This window comes from Neomonachus schauinslandi, chromosome X (genome assembly GCF_002201575.2).
Source record: "Neomonachus schauinslandi chromosome X, ASM220157v2, whole genome shotgun sequence".
NCBI lineage: Eukaryota > Metazoa > Chordata > Mammalia > Carnivora > Phocidae > Neomonachus > Neomonachus schauinslandi.
Genome location: NC_058419.1, coordinates 110,744,495 through 110,765,732, shown reverse-complemented (window position 1 = coordinate 110,765,732; position 21,238 = coordinate 110,744,495). Strand labels below are relative to the sequence as shown.

The 21,238-nt window shown below is 41.0% G+C and overlaps 1 protein-coding gene across 1 annotated transcript in view; it reads right to left on the bottom strand.

The window, feature by feature from the left end:
- Window positions 1-17,448: 17,448 nt before the first annotated feature.
- The window catches only part of BCLAF3 (BCLAF1 and THRAP3 family member 3), a 41,808-nt gene continuing 38,018 nt past the window's right edge, over window positions 17,449-21,238 (bottom strand). Inside the window, exon 11 of the mRNA XM_044911685.1 lies at window positions 17,449-18,482. Coding sequence (XP_044767620.1) covers window positions 18,453-18,482 — 30 coding nt within the window. The 3' untranslated portion in view covers window positions 17,449-18,452. The remainder of the gene's footprint in view (window positions 18,483-21,238) is intronic.

The window sequence follows — 21,238 nt, the reverse complement described above, 5'->3', positions numbered from 1 at the left end:
TGTATATTTTACCACCATAAAAAAAGAGAGTGACTCCATTCATAACCGGTGGGTAGTCTGGGGCCTAGTAAGGATGTTTTCCCTGTTCTGCTTACTGCTGTAACAGCACACACTGCTTCCCAAACAGGACCTCAGTATTGCAGTGATCGCTCCCCCATCACCGTCAATGTCATCCCTTCAGGGTTCCAAGAAAACACGGCCAGTGGCCTGGGCTGAGGGTAATGAGCCATAGCCACCCGCCAGGTTGTGAAGCCCCCAGCGCACACAGCCAGTCCCCCAGACCGGTCCTCAAGCCCCAGAGGCCACAGGGACTTAGTCTCTAAACCAAGTGCTCATTTAAGAAGATAAGGCACAACTCTTTTCCAGCACAACTTCTTATTAAATAAAGCCAGTCAAATCAAGTTCCTCTTCTCAAAAATAATTACAGGCCAGCCAGAGGCAAAAGTGGGAAGTGAGTGAAGTTCCTCCTTGTTTGGCTTTGATTCCCCTGTGGAATCAAATCAATCCCCTGTGGTCCTTCCTGGACCACAGCAGTTCCTAAAGTGTGGTCCCCAGACTGGCCGCGGCAGCTGCAACAGCACGTGGGAACTCGTTAGGAACACGTATTGTGGACCCCATCCCAGACCTTCTGACTCAGGAGCTCTGGGGGTGCACCCCAGTGATCTGCAATGGAACCAGCCCTCCAGGGGATTCTGATGTAGCTCAAAGGTGAGAACCTCAGCTCCCTGGAGCCCAGATGAGCGGTTTGCTCGTCCGATGAACTGGTTGATGCTTCGTCATGAAAAAGGGCTCAGGGGTTACCAGTGACCACACCTCTGGGCTGGCAAAACCGATTTGGTGTTTATCATTACAAAAGTAATACGTGCTCATTATTAAAAAAAACTTTTAAATAAAACAAAAATATACTGTAGAAAGTGAAAATCTTCTATAATTTCACAGTTGTCAATTATTGCAGAGATAGTTGATGATCACAGTTAACTTCTGTTGGAATATTCCTTCAGAGATTTTCTAAATGTGTAATGATACTAAGATACACGATGATTTCCATATACTATAATTGTATTTTTTTTTTTGAGCTGGTTAACTCCTTTTTTATGCTCTAAAGATGGAAATTGAGAACCTTGGGGAGGCAGGACTTTTTTCTTGGAGGAGTCCCAAATTGCCTTTTCTTTTTTTCATAAATTCGACTGTGAAATATTAAACCTGTCTGGAAAAAAACTTTTTCAGAATGTGTTTCATAACCTTCTGGGAGAAAATTAGAATTCCTAATAAGAATGCTTAATGACTTCTCTGATACTCTTTAATGAGATTAAACTCTTTCAGGTGAGACTAGCTACCTCCCCGCCCACCCACCTTCTTTGGCTGGCCTCAGGTCAGAGGTCTAGCGACATTCTTTAGCCTGACATTATTTTTCCTTGTGTCCAGTCTGATGATGATCATGTAACCAATCACTTCCCATAAAATGTCCTGGCCAAGAGGGAATCTTGAAACTTTGGCGTGTGTTCATTATAACATTTTCTGAGAAGTTTTATATATACATCAGTCTCTCCTAACTGTAAACACCACACAAGTAGCCTATCAGATAGAGACTAGATCTTTTCTCAGTGCCCAGATAAAGGAGTAAAAAGGTTCAACCTTACATAAAAATCCAGTGTGTTACCTATCTTTTGGAAAATGTCTCTGGGCATCGAGCAGTGATCTTAAGATAACAATCCCTACCATTTATGGAGGAGCAGGGAGCTGTGACACTCTTCCTTCTTCTTTTAAATTCTGACGACAACCATGTAAGATGTCACTATCCCCATTTTACAAGTGAGGAGACTCAAGTTCAGAGAGGCTGAATGTCATGCCCTACGTCCCTTAGCAGGAGAGAGAAGCAGGCCTGGCAATGTGAAGTCAGCTGTGTCTGAGTCCATTAGAAACTATGGAGTCATCTGAAGTTGAACAAAGCAACCCTACTTGTTTCATGGTTTAGAATTGCTATTCAATGGCCTTAATATAAAAATTTAAATGGATCCTTGTGAGTGTTTTGCTTGCAATAAAATTTATATACATATAAACTCATGACATAACACTGAGTGATAAAACACAGAGTACATATTTACCCAGACCCTAGACTTACAATTGTCTTCTAACTTAGAAAGTACATTAACAATTTTGGAAGCAAATACTCCAAAAGGTTAAAAGGTCATCTTGGTGTCATAGGGCTGTAGCTGATCTTTTTTCCGTCTATTTTCTGAGCCAAGAGAGGAGGGGGTGCAGCCATTGGCCTGGGCCTGAACAATTTAGGCTTTACCCGGAATTAGCAGGGGTGCAGTCTTGGGAAGTTTCTGAACCTCTCTGTACCTCAGGTTCCTCCTCTGTAAAATGGGTTAGCATGAAGCTACAAGGGGCTAATGTTTACAAAGTGCTTAGGATTGTGTCTGGCAATGTTCCACACTTTCTTTAATGAGCATAATTTTAGCAATGGAAAAGGTTGCTTTTAAAGGTTGTTAGGGGTATCTGGATGGCTCAGTAGGTGAAGCGTCCAACTCTTGATTTCGACTCAGATCATGATCTCAGGGTCATGAGATCAAGCCCCGAGTCAGGCCCCGAGCTCAGCTCAGAGTCTGCTTGGGATTCTCTCTCTCCCTCTCCCTCTGCCCCTCCCCCTGCTCGTGTTCTCTAAATAAATAAATGAACACATCTTTAAAAAATAGTAAAGGTTGGGGCGCCTGGGTGGCTCAGTTGGTTAAGCGACTGCCTTCGGCTCAGGTCATGATCCTGCAGTCCCTGGATCGAGTCCCGCATCGGGCTCCCTGCTCGGCAGGGAGTCTGCTTCTCCCTCTGAGCCTCCCCCCTCTCATGTGCTCTCTCTCATTCTCTCTCAAATAAATAAATAAAATCTTTAAAAAAAAATAGTAAAGGTTGTTACACCTGTATTATTTCACACTTTCCTTATTTGAATATCTTAGAATAAATAATAACTATAATTGAACAAAGGTTTTTAACTTAAAATTTAAAAATCATTACTGCAAGACTTAAAAGTGAGCATCTAATTTGACAATTTGTAGCAAAGTCTTAAGAAATACACACTTCTAGTTAATCCTGGCATACTGGCTACTTGTGTTAGCATCTTTCCCTCTCAAATCCCAGTAAAATGATGATAAAGGAATAAAGAGGGAATCTACCCATAAGGACAAGCAGAACAGGAAAGGCAACATCACAGGACTAGGCAATTCGAGGCAGTATTGGGGTTCAAAGAGCAGCCCCGGAGGGGTAACAGGCTTAGCAAGAAACCATCACAGAGCGGTCTGCAGCAGACCTCAGGAAGGAAACCCCCTGGCTGAGCAAAATCCAGGTGAGGCTCAGAGCTGCAATCAGGGGGACAGTGTCGCCGTCTGTATGCTGAGTGGCTGGACCCTGGGTCCCCTGCTTACCCTGCTGCACCAGACATTAAACCCAAGAGGATCTAGTTCATGGAACCCTAATGACCAAGCCTGGCCATCCTCCCTGCCTGCCCTCCCTTTCACTGACAGGGGATGGGAGGCTCCGTCTGCAGAAAAGCCAAGGGGGCCTAGAGGACAGACCCCTAGAGGCGGATGTGGGAGAACCTGGAAGGAAACACTACTTCCCTGGAGGTTGTGGAAACCAGACACCTGGACAGATGAGATTTGCAGAGGCTTCCAATTAAGCTTTTGGGAATACTTTGCCACTGTAAACTGGGGTGAGTGATGGGACCTTCTCAGAGATTCTTGAGAATTTTCTGCTGCAGGTTCTATGCCAGCTTTGGAAGCTTTGGGCCTAGGCATTCCACGTCAGCTCCTCTGACCTTTTGGGTGGCATCCCCAACCTCTACCCTCACCACCATCTCTAGCTCTTCCAACCCCTACATGAGCCCCTAAATCTACATTCAAATTTTTATACCTGAAACATGCAGAGTGACTTCTCTTTTCCGGACCAGACCCAGACTGATAGAGCCTAGGCTGGAGGTCTTCCTTCTCCAGCCTTGGTCTTCCTCCAGCCTCCTCTGGGTGCCAGAAGTATAGATGACTCCTTGTCAAGTTCTTTCAGTGGACAGAGAGGCAGAGATGGATGGCAGGAGAGAGAAGTCAGGGCACGTATTTCCTTCACTGCCTCCCCACCATGTCACCAACAGGCTGTGTCCTAAGGACACAGCTCCAGGTAGCTACCCCTTTCCATATGGAGACCCTCACTGAGTTGCAATGACTCCTTTCTTTTGCCCTTCAGGCCTTAGGTAGTAAAAGCTCTCCATTATTGCTACCGATGGCATACTTGACCTATTCTTTGCTGTTTCCCCTAAAGCCTGCCCGCATCTTCATAAATCATCCTTTAGTAAGCCCTTCTCAGTGGCCCAGTTGAAGGGCAGCATGTGTTTCCTACCAGACCCAAGCTGACACACTGCTCTGTCACCCTTCATCAGAGCCACTGCCAGCCTCACGGGATGGCCAAAGGCTTTTGAGAGCCTCAGTGTTCAATGTCAGTAAAAGATCACCAGACATTTGAGGAATGCTTCCATTGTGAAGACAAGAGACAAATAAGGAACTAAGGAAAGAAAAGTATATAGAGAACAAACGGAGACTCCAACACTGACAACCACACCGGTAAAAGACTCTCATAGCGGTAAGAAAACATATTACATCCATGAAACAAGCACAGGACCCAAATAAAGAGAGAGAGAGAGAGAGAGAGAGGGAGGGAGGGAGAAAGGGAGAAGGAGGAAAAGGAGGCAACGTTGTTACAATCAAGAGATGAGAAAGAGTTTGGAAATTTGAAATATGAGAGCCGGAATTTTAAAAACTGAGTAAACGAGTTTTCATATAAAGTCAAGGCAATCTGCCAGAAAGTAGAATAAAAGTGAGATGGAGGGGCGCCTGGGTGGCTCAGTCGATAAGCGTCTGCCTTCGGCTCTGGTCTTGATCCCAGGCTCCTGGGATCGAGCCCCACATCGGGCTCCTTGCTCAGCGGGGAGCCTGCTTCTCCCTCTCCCACTCCCCCTACTTGTGATCCTGCTCTCACTGTCTCTCTCTCTGTCAAATAAATAAATAAAATCTTAAAAAAAAAAAGTGAGATGGAAAACAGAACAGAAAGGATAGGAAATATAGAAGATCATTCCAGAAGGTCCAATATCCAACTTACAGGCAGTCCAGAAAAAAGGAAACAAAGAAATGGAAGGACTGGAATTATCAGATTAATAATACAAAAAATGGCCCTAAATTGAAGGACAATGGTCTCCACATGGAAAGGGCTCACCAAGTGTCCAGGACAATGAATGAAAAAAGACTCACACCAAGGCATATTATCATGAACTCCAAAGCACCAGTGATAAATCACAAAAGCTTCCAGAGAGAACAAACAAGCTGTATAGCAACAGGGTTGGGAATCAGAATAGGATCAGGCTTCTCGGTAAGGTCTCTAGAAGTTGCAAGACAATGGAGCAATACTTTCAAAATTCTGGGAGTAAATGATCCTTGACCTAGAAATCCATACTCAACCAAACCTTCAATCAAATATGAAGGTGGAAGAGTGACATTTTCAGACATCTAAGGACTCCAATGCATACTGTCTTCGGAAACATACTGTCTTCAGAAACATCGGGAGGATGAGCTTCAGAGAAAGAAAGGAGCACACTAAGAATGCAGAAGACACGAAACCCAGGAAACACAGAATTCATGCAAGAGAGCAGAGAGAGAAAAAACAATCCCTGGATGACTCCATAGCAAGACCAGAGGGCAATCGGTTCAGCTCAACCAGCATGAAGAGCTCTAGGAGGGAGGTCTGACTTAACAAGGGTGTGGAACATGTTATTGGTGAGCTTTGGCAGATTTGATGGAGGATGTGGTGGGCACAATAATGCCCCCCCCAATATGACCATGTCCCAATCCTCAGAACCTGTGAATATATTAGGTTATATGGAAAAGAGAAATTAAGTTTGCAGATGGAATTAAGTTTGCCGATCAGCCAACCTTGGGATGGGGAGAGTATCTTGGATTATCCAGACGGATATGACAATAATATATGGGGAGACTTTGGGGTTGGAAGTTGGGGTAGTAATATAGGAGAGCTAAATCCTCGTCGACTTTAAGAGGAACTCAATAACTCAATAAATAATGGCTAAAATCAATAAATCGAGAAATAGCAGAATAGGCATATTATTTAGACATGGGGAGGTAAAGCCAGAAGAAAGGTGTGTAAGAGTTGAAAGTGGCTCCCCCTGGGGAGTGGAACTGAAGACACAAAGGGGACAGCTGCATAGAGAGACAAGCCTTACTTAGGACAATTGGCAAAGCTGTGCGTGGGTCAGTTTCCTGTCGCTGCTGTAACAAATTACCACAAATTTAGTGGCTTAAAACAATACAATTTAGGGCGCCTGGGTGGCTGAGTTGGTTGAGCGACTGCCTTCGGCTCAGGTCATGATCCTGGAGTCCCAGGATCGAGTCCCGCATGGGGCTCCCTGCTCGGCGGGGAGTCTGCTTCTCCCTCTGACCCTCTTCCCTCTCGTGCTCTCTATCTCTCATTCTCTCTCTCTCAAATAAATAAATAAAATCTTAAAAAAAAAGATTTCAAAAAACAATACAATTTATTCTCTTACCACTCTGGAAGTCACAGGTCCAAAATGGGTCTCCCTGGGCTGAAATCAAGGTGCTGGCAGGGCTGTGTTCCCTCCAGGGACTCTAGGGGAGAGTCCGTTCCCTCGACTTTGCCAGCTTCCAGAAACTAGAGGCCACCTGCATTCCGAGGCTCCCGTCAGCACTCAAGCCACTCTGGTCTCTGCTTCCATCCTCACATCTCCTTCTGTTCTGCTTCCATCCTCACATCTCTGACCGTTGGGATAATATTGAGCCCACCTGGAAAATCCAGAATAATCTCCCTATCTTGAGATCATTAACTTAATTACATCTGCACAATTCTTTTTGCCAAGTAAGGTAAGGTCACATGGTCCCAGGTTCCAGGGATTAGGATGTGGACGTCTTTGATGGAATGGCATTATTCGGCCGACCCCAGTGTATCTGTATCACTTTTTAATAGAAACATTTTTCAAAACATGAACTCTTGGACTCAACAATTCCACTTCTAGGAATTAATGCTAATGGAATAATTACGCAGGTGTACAAAAATCTATGTTCATAGACATTGTTTATGATGCTGAAAAATTATGAACAACTACATGTTCATGATAAAAAAAGTTTAAAAAGTATAGCTATAAAAGGACTACTATGTAGCAATTAACCACTATGCTACAGTTTACGCTGAATAGAAAAAGATGTTCACTGTAAATTAAGTGACAAAAGCAGAATACAAAATGGTAAGTTTACTACTATCTAATTTTTTGTTAAAAAAAAAAGTGTATGTGTCTATCAGAGGTAGAAAAATGTGAGCACTTTTGTGTATGTATGTATGTATGTACATACATATGTGTATGAGTTTATAGAGAGAGAGAAAAAAGGGAGACAGTAGAAAAATGTGTGTGTGTGTATGGGTGTGCATGTGTATGCACAGGCACGTGTGTGTGTGCAGAGTAGGTATCTAGGTACCAAGATCCAAAAAATACTGAGACCAAACTGTTAACTGTGGCTATCACTGAGTGGTGGGAGTACAGATAATTTTAATTTTTTTCTTTATGCTTTCCCACAATTTCTAGGATTTTTCCCCCATCAAGCAGGCATTACTCTTAAACGAGAATGCATGCATATTTCCATTTTGCCTAAATAAATAACTTCTAAAAATGAGCACCTGAGGCCCTAGAGACTGACTACAGCAACAGCTGTGAGCGAAGATTACACATGTAGCAATGAGCACAGCTAAGAAAAGAAAGGATGTCAACTACCCTCATTAATCAACTCTCTAAAACATGGTTTAGCTCTACATGCTCTAGAAGTATGTTGAAGCCATGACTATAAATCTCCATATCTTGTTCTCTTTAGAATCTTGTTTTGTGCTAAGTTCTGTGAGGCCAGAACATCTTGGTGGATACTGAATCTCAACTGGTTTCTAGGCAGCATCAAAAACAGGCAGCTTGATTTCCTTCCTTGCCCATTAGGTGGGGCAAGAAAGCTTTAGAAGAGTCCCTGCCAACTAAAACATCAACAGGAAAAACCAAATTGCAGAAAAAAACAGATAGAAGGACTAAGAAGTCATCTCGCTCAGTTTGGACAGGATGTATACAATATTTTTCCAGAATGAAAACTATTCTCAGAGAATTTTCTAGAGAATATCAAGTTGAAAGTCCATAAAATTCACCTCAACAAGGTTTCAGTACATGACAATCATACCTGTAACCAAGACTGTTTTCCAACAGTTTAAAATTAAAATATCTCTGGTTGAAAAGCAAATTAAAACAACACTGCTGAAGAACAAAAATTCAACTGAGTAAATCTGAAGATCTAATTAGCTTTATTGATTCATGAATCGGGCAGCATCCCATCTAGCAAGTAGAGGGTTCTGAGGAGTTGTACAAAACAGAAGGCTTTTATAGGAAGGAGGTTGGGGCAAGAAGTTATTGGCAGAAGAAAAGAAAGGACCGTTTCAGGCAAGGTCACTTTCTGTTAGAGGGGGGGGGGGGGGGGGGGGGAGGGGGGGTCTTATCGTGCAGATTATGTCATCTTCCTTTGGGAAGAGAGCCCCTGTGACAGATGACCTCATTAGAGCTGATCAGAAAAGTCCTGACTTGACCTGTTAAGACTACATTTCTGGGGGAGGTTGGAACTGCAGTTGGGGTAGGTATTAAGCCCTGGCTTGATGACTTGGCCTAGCATCAGTGACTCCATCCTGGGCCTGTGGTTTTCTAGTGACACTGATATACCATTTTTCCTGCATCAGATTGGCAAAAAATGAAAACCGTGGCAAGACACTCCACTGGTGAGGCTGTGAGGAAACAGGCAGTCTCCTGCATTGTGGGAAGAACCAGGAACTTTTATAACTCCTGGGGGGAAGGGATGGCAATACCGAAGATTATTCCATTTACCGTTTGCCCTTCAACCCAGCAATCTCATTTGTTAGAGTTTACCCTGAAGATTCACTTCCAACAAGATGAAAACAAATATGCACAAGGTTATCGATCACAGCATTATTTAAATTACACAATATCGGAACCTGCCTAAAAGTCCAAATGTAAGAGCACGTATCAGATTCTACAGAAGCGCGGGCACCATCTCACGATCTGATATGGAGCGATCTCCAGGATTTCTTCAGTGAACAGAGCAAGGTGCAAAAGAGGATGTAGAGAATAACCCCAACCCTAACTTCTGTGTAAGGAAATGGGAGAAATAAGGAAACATACATACGTCTGTTCATCTTTACCAACAGAAACACAGGACGGAGGAGCCAGAAGTTGGTCACCTACAAGGAGTGCAAGGGAACAGCATGGAAGGAATACAGGAGGGAGTGACACTTCTCTAAGCATATCTTTTTGTAGAGTTTTGATTTGTGGAACTTACTACATGTTCAAAAAATTAAGTCAAATCAACAAGGATGGGAAAGGGGGGGGAAGCTAAAACTGACAGCAAATTGGAGGAAAAAAGCTCAGCTGTATTTCAAATGAACAACATAACCCCATTGTGGAGGGCTAGGGGTAGTGAGGACTAATCCAAGTAATTTATGAACATAGTATTTATCTATATACCTTCTGTCTTTAGGGGTGTGGAGGTGGAGAACTGCAAACAGAGCCTGACTACTTTTAGTAGGTTTGCTTCCTGTCACGGTATGACTGAAGCAACTGTGAATCTATTTTAGGTGTTTTGTGGAATTGAGCAAATGATAAAATGATTTGGTATTGTTGGGAGCCAGGGTCCTCACTGTAGAAGAAGGGACACACAAATATGAAATAGGGAAAGCACAGAAGAATCCTATAGGGATGGGTGGGAGGTATCAGTGTGACCTCCTCACTTCTAACATGTGTATGTATATATAATATGCATACGTGTGGGTGCGTGCGTGTGTGTGTGTTTTTCCTAGCTATGGCTGCCAAAAAGGCTTAGAAGCAAAGACACTCCACTAGCAACAGGCACTAGTGCCCAAATTTTGGTCTCTAATATCGTTCCCCACTAAGAGGAACCAGGCCTCCTTGGAGAAATGGCTGATTTCAAGGCTGAGGCAAGGAATGTCCAAGATGAACCTGAAGCATCTTGTTATGCCACAAATAAGGAAGTGCTAAAAATAATTATGGCCATAGTAGAAGACATAGCAATCAGCTTAAGAGGGCTCCCACTGGCCAAAGTTGGGATCATTTGAACACTAAGATAATCAAGGACAATAATGAATCATAGACCACTGAAAATGTAGGAATGAATCCCTATCAATAATAAAGACAAATAAATGGGAGAAAAGGGGAGGTCCTTGCTTACAGGAGAATATCAACGCCAGCTAGTAAGCATGGAGGGAGTCCCGGAGTTGGAAAATCATCATTTTGCAGCCATAATTGTAAAGATTGGTTTAGACAAAAGCCATAAATAGATACTGAATCTATGGGGGCAATTTTGATAAAGAAGGGCATATTTCAAATCTGAAAGTATCTCCTTACAGATTGCTTATTGAATGCAGGCAAAACAAAAACAAAAACCAGTAATTATATAGTGGAAAGAGTGGATAAGTCCTTGACCAGGTGATTAAAATTAACATCACCTTTATAGCAGCATTGTCTGCAATAGCCAAATAATGGAAACAGCCCAAGTGTCCATCACTGGCGAATGGATAAGGAAGACATGGTATGTATATACAATTGAATATCACTCAGCCATCAAAAAGAATGAAATCTTGCCATTTGCAATGACATGGATGCAGCTAGAGAGTATTATGCTAAGTGAAATAAGTCAGGCAGAGAAAAACAAATACCATATGATTTCACTCATATGTAGAATTTAAGAAACTAAACAGAGGGAAAGGGGGGCGCAAACCAAGAAACAGATTCTTAACTCTAGAGAACAAACTGACAGTTACCAGAGGATAAGTGGGTGGGGGGATGGGTGAGACAGGTGATGGGGCTTAAGGAGCGCACTTGTGATGGGCACCGGGTCTTGCACGGAAGTGTTGAATTACTGTATTGTATACCTGACTAATACTACACTGTATGTTAAACTTCGGAAAGAAAACTTCAAATAAATAAATCAAATTAATATCACCGACGAGAGACAGGTGGACATGGATATGACACCGTGAGGGGAACACAGTATCACCCGTAAAGTATTCTGACCGGCAATGCAGCCCTGCTGACACCTCAACTTTAGCTCAGTAAGGGCCATTTCAGACTCCTGACCTCAGAGCTCTAAGATAATAAGTTTGTATTGTTTTAAATCACTTAGTTTTTGGTAATTTGTTACAGCAGCAATAGGAAATTAATACACATGGAATATAGACAACAAACTGCATAAAAGTACTCGAACATGGTAAATTTCCTGACGTTGATAACTACTATGGTTAAGAGAATGTCCTTGTTCTTAGGAAATATTCACTGAAGTATTTAGAAGTAATGGATATGATGTGTGAAATCTACTTTCAAATGATTCAGAAAAAAAGGTGTGTATATATATGTATACATATATATATACATACACGCACGCACAGAACAAATGATAAACCAAATGGAAAATGTTAACAGGTAAAGCTGAGTAAATATTTCCAAATAAAAAATTTTTAGGCAATTGGTTGAAATGTATGATAATGTCATGTTTCTAATTGCACTGCAGGGGCGCCTGGGTGGTTCAGTCGTTAAGCGTCTGCCTTCGGCTCAGGTCATGATCCCAGGGTCCTGGGATCGAGCCCCACATCGGGCTCCCTGCTCTGCGGGAAGCCTGCTTCTCCCTCTCCCACTCCCCCTGCCTGTGTTCCCTCTCTTGCTGTGTCTCTCTTTGTCAAATAAATAAAATCTTAAAAAAAAAATAGTAATTGCATTGCAGATGAAAAATAGCTGAACCATAACACCACACGTGTCTTCTTGAAAGCAATAAAGGATTGTTTCCCACCCCCAATACTGATCAACTACTAAAAAGATAAAGTTCTCTAGATTTCGTTGCTCTTCTTAAGACCCACAATATTTGCTGAGGACTGCTCTGTGGCTGGAAGCCTCCAGGCCTGGCAATATCAGGAAAATTACAAGACGTCTGTTCTTCTTGAGATGTTAAGAATCTGATGTAAGAAAAAGTGGATTAAATTTTGGTAGAAACACCCAGCTAGAAAAATAGGTAGAGCTTGAACTGGTGGCAAGGAGGGAAGAGGCTGGGGAGAAAGAATAAGTCAAAGGTTGGGGTCAGGAGAAAGCCTGCTGAGGGCGACTTACCACCTAGCTCCTGACACTGAGAAGGTGCCTGTAGTCTGATGGTTCCCTTCGTGCTTCATCTCCTCTTCTGCAGGAAACTGTGGAACAGGGCTCCTAGGAGAGTTCCTGGGAGGTAAGGTTGGGTAAATAAAAACTCTGAAAAGCAGCCCTCACCTTACTGCTTTTCTCTCCAAGTATTTCATAAGCCAGGTGCTAAAGTTTGGACTTTTTTTTTCCTGCAGGTACCAAGAAGCTGCTATAAAGTTTTGGCTATTGAGGGGGCGTTTAGTCATTCAGCAAGTATTTTTGAGCTACCCCTATATGTCAAATACAGAGTCAGAGGGTGGGAAGAGAGATACAGGCTGTGTCTCTAGTCGCTGTGCTTAAGGACTTAAGCAGGGGTGTGTTTAGGTATTCTGGAAGCCCAGAGGAAAGACAGTTAACCCAATGAGACTTGAGTGGAAAAGCTACCAAAGTGAGTCTTAAGAGTCAGGTTTGAAGCAATTGACCAGGCAGATACAGGGAAAGGACATTTGGGACAATGGAAATCGAACAGAGCATGTGTGCAGGTATAAAGGCAGGTGAGTGAGGCACATTTAAAGGGGTCCCAGGGCGCCTGGGTGGCTCAGTCGGTTGAGTGTCCCAACTCTTGATTTCGGCTCAGGTCATGATCTCAGGGCCATGGGATTGAGCCCCGCCTCAGGCTCCACACTCAGCGGGGAGTCTGCTTCTCTTCCTCTCCCTCTGCTCCCCCACCTCACCCCCCCTCATTCGCACACGTGTTCTCTCTCTTTCTCTAAAATAAATAAATAAATCTTTTAAAAAATTAAAATAAAGGGGGCTTAAAACTCTGCTGGGTGCCTAGCTGCTCAGTCGGCAGAGCACACGACTCTTCATCTCCAGGTCGTGAGTCTGAGCAGCACTGTGTTCCCTGTAAGCCCCTGCAGAAATTGTCATCAGCAAGAACTTCGTAACATTCAAGTCAATTTCTTTACTAAATATTATTTTAAACATCAGTAGAAGGGATTAGAATTTGAGGTAAGAATTTACTTCAGAAAATTACCTGTAAAACAATCTAGCTTTTAATATCTTTAATGATGTGTACAGCAAAAACAAATAAGCCCTCTAAACTTTAATATGATACTCCAGGATTTCATGAGACATTTGTAGCTTTCTGGGAATGGGATTCAACTCCTTGCCCTCCAAAATATGTAAACTTGAATGTCATACAAACTACAAACATGTTTTAAACATCTATGTGACTACCTGCAAAGACTGAATATACATATATAAAATATTATCTCAACTACCAAAAAAAAAGCTCAGAAAAGACTAATGAAAAAAAATGTTAGTTTACATTAAATATATATAAGCAGTGTGATTATGAGTGCATTTTTCTTCTTTTTACATACTATTCTATGTACTTTAAAAAAAAAAGATTTTATTTATTTATTTGACAGAGAGAGAGCACAAGCAGGGGGAGTGGCAGGCAGAGGGAGAGGGAGAAGCAGGCTTCCCACCGAGCAGAGAGCCCTATGCGGGACCCAATCCCAGGACCCCGGGATCATGATCTGAGCCGAAGGCAGTCGCTTAACCGACTGAGCCACCCAGGCACCCCTATGTACTTTTTTTAGAAAATGAATCTCTACGTCCAACATGGGGCTCAAACTCACAGCCCGAGGTCAAGAGTCACATGCTCTACTGACTGAGCCAGCCAGGCGTCCCTATTCTATGTACTTTTTATTGTCAAAGTCTTTTTAAAAAAGACAGTAGTAAAATGATTTCAATTATGCCTAATTATGTTAAATATTTTAAGTCAAGAATTTTTTGTTCTTTTTTTTTAAGGTCTTATTTATTTGAGAGAGGGAGAGAGCACGCCCGAGCAGAGGGGAGAGAGGCAGAGGGAGAGGGAGAGGCAGGCTCCCCGCCAAGGAGGGAGCTGGACGATCCCAGGGTCCCAGGATCATGACCTGAGCCGAAGGCAGACACTTAACCAACTGAGCCACCCAGGCGCCCCTAAGTCAAGAATTCTTATTACACAGTCAACACAACATATACTTAAATAAGCTTGCCTACATATTATGGTGTGGGAGGAGGAATGGCAGAGAGTAAAACCCCTCCTGACTAAGATGAAGTAGGCAGCCCTGGGCAGTAAAACTTGTATACATGGATTTTAGAAACAGATAGATATACGATGGATAGGATGAAATATCTGTACCACTTAAAAAAAAAAGAGGAATGACTTTATTTTATAAAAACGATACAATGTTCATTGTATTCAACCGATACAGAAAAGCACTTAAAAAATTGCCAGTGTTAACAGTGGGTGGGCATGTTTCCAGACCTCTCTCTTCATAGGTACAGACAGGATTCATGGTGGGAATTGCTATACTTTTTATTTTAAAAGGTTTTAGTTAATTTTATTTGAATGCTATAGAAAAAACCTTAAAAATGAAACTGAAGGGGCTGCTGAACTTGAGATAAATGTTTCTTTGCCATAAGGGCTACTGGTTCCCAAAAGAGTTACGTAAGCCAGTGATTTTCAAACTTGAGCACATGTTAGAATCCCTTGGAGGGCAGGCAGACTGCTGGGTCCAAGCCCATTTGTGATTAAGTAGGTCTGGGGTGCAGACAAGAATTTTCATTTCTAACAATTTTACAGGTGATGCTGGTATCACCGACTGGGGACCACACTTTGAGAACCAGTGTTATTTAAGGTCAAGAAAAAGACTGAAAAACTTAAAGTCGATCAGTAGGTTTTTTCTATATTATATAATACAATCTTAGACATTATAACTTGACATGACACCTGACTATTCAAGATGGGGCAGTTAGTTTTTATTCTTCATGCCACTCCCCTCCCACCAAGTCTTAGCTGATCAATGTATGCTACTTTTTCTTTGTGAAGATTCTTAACATTTACATTCTATTCTACAACTGTAATTCCTCAGTTTTAAAATCTTAGTTTTGTATTTTAATGGACTCAGAGCCCATACCATTCCTTTTGCTGGAACTTTTTGGGGAACCTGGTGTCCCCTCTCTTCTGGGTTCCCATTAAGTGTCCAGAACCAGGACTCACTGGCTGCAAAGGTCTATCTTATCCTGCAGGCTTTGGCTTCCCCGGGCTGCTCTGCGACCCTGGAAGTGCCTTGTCCTGGTGAATCATTCCCCTTTTGCAGAGGTCTTGAGACAGCAGCAAAGACTTCATCTTCCCAAGGGCTTTCCTTGACTCTACCCCACATGGCCTGGTCACCTCATCGGTTCCTTTGTCCATAATGCGGCCCCTCGTCACCAAGATGTCCTCAACTTTGTTTATTCTGTGCTACTTAGGAGGAGGGGGAGGGGTTGAAGTCACACCATATCTTGTTGCATTAGCATCTTCTACCCTCTTCCTTGTATGGTTGCTGCTGGTTAATCTGGGGCTGCAGATTATTGAGTTTGTTAGATAATGGAGGTGAGTTTCTGATCCAGCTTTACTTTTCCTGCTTCCATCTGGAAGTATCTCCATCCTTTTAAAAAACAAACTTCACAACTGTAGGATTTGTTGGGTAAAGCGTGGTCCATATCATGCATCTACATATTTTATTATAATGTAAATATAATAGTTTTCCAATTAAAAAAAAAAGAAAATGTGGCCTCTAAAATATATATAGTAGTTTTATCTGTGATAAGATTATGGGTGTCTTTTTTAAACTGAAATTTATGTCGAGATAAATGGAGACATACATGCACCTATTAGAAATAATACAGAGAGATCCCATGTACACTTCAGCCAGGTTCCCCCAAACCATCACATTTTAAAACCAGCAAAACCACCAACAGAATAGTGCCTTCTGATATTTATGAAACCAATAAGAAAGAAAATGTGACCAGCGGATACGCAACCAGGAATGCCAACTTTTTTTCTCAACTTTCATATATATATGTCCAGTAGAGTACTTAACACACAATATTGGATTTTTTGTTTTTGTGAATCTCTTCTCCAGCAGTTTATAGGGTTCCTCAGAGGAGGGACTCTGTCATATTATTATCTTTGTCTCCCCAGTGCTGGGGAAGAGCCTACCACACAAGGGAGGAAGGGGAGAAGGCAATGGTATGTAACTTATCAAAACTTCTCTTCTATAGTCTTATGCATTAGAGAATCCAAATTCTTCTCAGTCAATAAAAAATGCTATGGATAAGATAAACTTCTGTTCAGCCTCCACCTGCAAATTGGTTAGTTTCTAATAAACATATTCTACTTGTTACTCATCCATTAAGCTAGTATTTAATGAGTTCTTACTGGGTGTCAGGTAGGATGTTGGGAGTTGGGGATAGTAGGGTGAACAAGACACAGTCCCTGTCCTTATTTTATACTCTAAATTATAAAGCAAGACTTTCTTTTTAGGCTTTAAATCCTATGCACCCAATATCTTCTGAATACACCCACATTACCAATAGGTATTTTGTAAATAACATGCTTTGCATATTGAGACAATGCCAAAAGTATATTCATATATGCCTAAATAGGAAGTCAGTTATGGAATGATTAATACTGAGTCAACTCTTAGCCTTATGTGCTATGCTATGATAAATATAGCCAGAGAATTAATGCTGTGTACCAAGTTACATTTCCATGTTCAGCGTCCGGTTTCCTTATCAGACTGTTCAGACCACAAAAGCAGCCTCCATGTGTCTTGTTCTCTTGTTCACTGCTGTAATTTTAGCACAGAATCTGTGCAATAAATATGTGTTAAACAAATGGTTAAATATTCAAGGCTCATAAGTGTCCCCCAGAATATGAGAATAAATGAACTCTTTTAAAATTTAAGGCAGATGTTACAAGTACCTCACACAATATAAAGTTGTCATACTACTGCACACATGTATTTCTTTCTTACCATAAGTGGAATGTTAAATATGTTTGGAAAACTTGACCTACAGAGATGGTACACAGCATTAAGACAGGCCATCTACCTAAATTTATTAGCCAATTTTAATGCAAGTACTCCTGCCCTCACTTATTACTGACCCACTAAGGAAATGGCTGCTCTATCTTACAAACATATGTAAAAAAAAATTAAATGTTTGTAGTGAGATTTTTCATAATCCAGTCATGAGAAATCAAGTTCTTACCAGATTTTGATTTTAAAAGTTCTGCCTTTGTATGAAATTAAAATAATGTTCTCACAAACTGGCAAGTACTTCAAGCAGAAGGAGCAACAGTATTTTATTTAATACAAATAAACATTTCACAAAAGTTTAATTGGGAATGTATATGTACTATTAAGCAGAACAAAGAAAACATAAAGAAATAAGGTACCAGGACCTAAAATATCATTTAAGATCCCATCAATTTTATCTTACGCTAGTAGGAACTTAATACAACTGAACTGAAAATAAACACTTTATAATATGTGCTTGCAAAATGTATAATGCTGTAGTAGTAAAGTACAATTTCCAAATATGAGATTTTGTCTGTCAGATTTTTAAAAAGCCTTTAAAAATATGATATGCACACGCTTGCCCTGAGGGAAAGTAAGATGGAATATAAATTACAAAATCTTTACATATTTTCCACAATAGCATTTTGAAATTGGAAAGAGCAAATAGTGGTGGAAAAAATTGAACGAACTAATTACTAAAAATTCAGTGCACTCATAACTACCTGATGGAAATTGTGAAGCACCTTTTCTCGTGCCTTCTTATATAATATGAAATGTATAAATTATAGAGGCCTTGATATTCAGAAACTTAGGAAAATTTCAAGTTATAAGCCAAACTGTCATCAGAAAAAAGAAAAACCTGGTATAAAATTTGCTACCATAAGGCCACTGTTTCAAGTTCTTCCATGTACAGACACTATACAATTCAGATACTTTTGTTTTTATTACATAAGCAAAACTTTCAACATATAAACATCTGGATATAACTCAGTTAAGTTCTCTATGAAACCATGCTCAGAGAAAAATGCATCAACAAATAATGCCCTTTTGAGACTTTTTGCAAAAGAAACTGTAGTTAATACAACTTTTAAATGGAATACTGTAATTTAAAAGCAGTTAAGTGTAAAAAAGTTGCAGCATTCCACTACAGAAAAATAAAGTTATTTTATCAAGAAAGTTACAGTATTAGTGCTTTACTGCCAATTCTAACTCCTGACAAAAAGAGATGCTCCCAAATATCATCCTGTAGTGTTGTTTCCATATGTAATAATTCCAGATTAGTTTGCTGTGGCAACGTTTGCATATTCCTATTGAGAGAAAACAAAAGAAATACAGACTTCAAAAGAAGAGTCAGTTATAACATCTGAGCTAGAGTTTTTTCACATTGCAGTTTTCAAGATATTTTAATTTATGTAGTACCAATTGCAGCCAAGACCCCCACAAAGGTATGTGGAACCCCAAAGACACAAAGTAACAACAGAACACATCAAAGCAGATATCAAATGGTTAAATCAGTAGGACAAAGAAAATATATGACACTCAGCACGCTGGTATTAGTAAGTTGATGAAAAGGCATTCTGCTATTTGGGTGAGTTTCACTGGGGATTATAAAAAAAAAATTCAAGACTCTTAAAACTTAGCCCCTCAAGCCCAGAGCCTGATGTGACACACACACAATCTCGAACTGGTATTTGATCTTTGTCATCATATGGTATCTTTAATTTTAAAATGACATGGACTCTTCTAACTTGGCTGACAGAGAAAGCTACTGGGGAGATGGGGAAGCATTCTTGCTTTTGGATGGTTACCTACAACATAAAAAGATGTAAGGCTTCCATAAACACAGGAAAAGGAATTCACAACAATAAAACTGTGATTAAAGAGAGTAATGAAACGTGGATTCTATACTGTGACGCTATACAAAAATATTAAATTACCAACCACAAACTGGACAGAATACCATGCAACTAATAAAAGAGCAAAAATGGTAAATGGCATGTTTTTCTGGGACATTAAAAATATTTATTAATACATATATCCTTACCTTTTACTAGGATCTTACATTATTAAAACTGAAAGAAATTTAAAAGTTGATTTATTTTTTGGCATTTACATTAGTATGGAAACATTTAATTCCAAACAAAAGCAGTGCTGATAGAAAATTCTTCTTTCAATTTTGGTTTATTAGTGAAATGTTCAAAATACATGCATATATATATATATATATATATATATATATATACACATATATATATCTGATATATATATAGAGTCAACATCATTCCTTTAAATAGAAGTAGACTTCATTGTGTCCCATTTCCTTACTTGTTATATAATATAAAAACCATATATGTTGACCTTCAAATAAAATATCTGTTGCCTACTAACAGCTTTAAAAGGAAACTCTGACAATAATAATTCTTAAAAATTTTCAACTGAAATATCTTTTTACAAATGTACAATTATTCTGAATCATATTCACCCTTGACATAGCTTCTTCCACACCATCTCTCAGCTTGATCCCTCCATTCTTCCAATTATTTGAAAATCTGTTTTAAGCAGAATGTGAACTAGATATACGAGCGCCACTGTGGTCTAAGTTCTCTTAAGCTGACACTTGGTATCACTGCAAATGCTCCCTTGTGGGTCTTCCTGCATCTCGTCTCCTCCCCAGAACCCTGCATACCCACTGCTCACCAAGCAATCATCCTCAACAGCACTTTCTCCTCAGTCTAGCAAGATGTTCTATTTCTATATCACATCCTCAATACTCTACCCAGCTTTTGAGGCCTTCTATAAGCTGCACACTCCTATCTTTACCCAACCCTCTACACTCTACCACCAAATACGATCTTCGGCTGTAGTCCCTTCTATGCTCTGCTCTTCTCTATGACTCAGTTTACCTCCTCTGTAAGAGGAGAGTAAAAATCAAAGTACTTAGCATACTTTCCCTGGCCATTCCTGACATACTGATTTTTCCTCCTCTCTTTAGACATTTGCCATCTGTGAAATTAAGCTCTTCAAAACTATGGTTGTACAGATGAGTTAATACAGTATACCTGACTGCTATCCTTTGAAAGACCTGCTTCCAAAGATGGCCCCTGGCTAACAGCCAGGAACGTAGATTTTGGGAGGATTCCCACCATTGATGAGTGTCTAAACTGTGCAAACAATATGGTCTATGCTGAACACCTGCTTTCCTTCTGAGAGTCTGGAATTCGGGTATGTAACTGGCCGAGGGTGCCTACGTGACCAGCCCTCAATAAAACCCCGACCACCAAGTCTCTAACGAGCTTTCCTGGTTGGCAACATTTCACATGTGTTATCACAGCTCGTTGCTGGGGGAATTAAGCACGTCCTGTGTGACTCCACTGGGAGAGGACTCTTGGAAACTCGCACCTGGTGTCCTCTGGACTTCGCCTGCGTGCCAATCTCTGCTGATGTGCTGTGCAGCTTCTACTATAACACATCACAGCTGTGAGTGCCACCATATGCTGAGTCTCCTGAGTGCTCCTGGCAAATCACCAAACCTGGGGCTGGTCTTGGGAACCCCTGATACAATGGCTACCATTCACTAACTTTTTAGAGCTATAAATGGATGTGTGAGAGCGTGTGTATGTATATATGATGAGGCTTGATTCTATTTAACAGGCATTTTTTTAAAAGATTTTATTTATTTGACAGAGAGAGAGACAGCCTGAGAGGGAACACAAGAGGGGGAGCGGGAGAGGGAGAAGCAGGCTTCCCGCAGAGCAGGGAGTCCGATGAAGGGCTCGATCCCAGGACCCTGGGATCCCGTGACCTGAGCCGAAGGCAGACGCTTAATGACTGAGCCACCCAGGTGCCCCCCACAGGCATTTTCTGAAGACAGACTATGTGAAAGGCAAAAAGGGGAAGATATAAAGACTGATGAGGTACCCTCTATCCTGGAGGAGCTGATGATCTACTTGGGGAAATAGTAAACAGCAACAGTTAGAGATCAAGTGAAACAAGAGCTAAAAAGGGGGCTTTGGTAAGGCTTTACAGTGGGTCTTAAAAGGAAAGCAGGGTTTAATAAGAAACC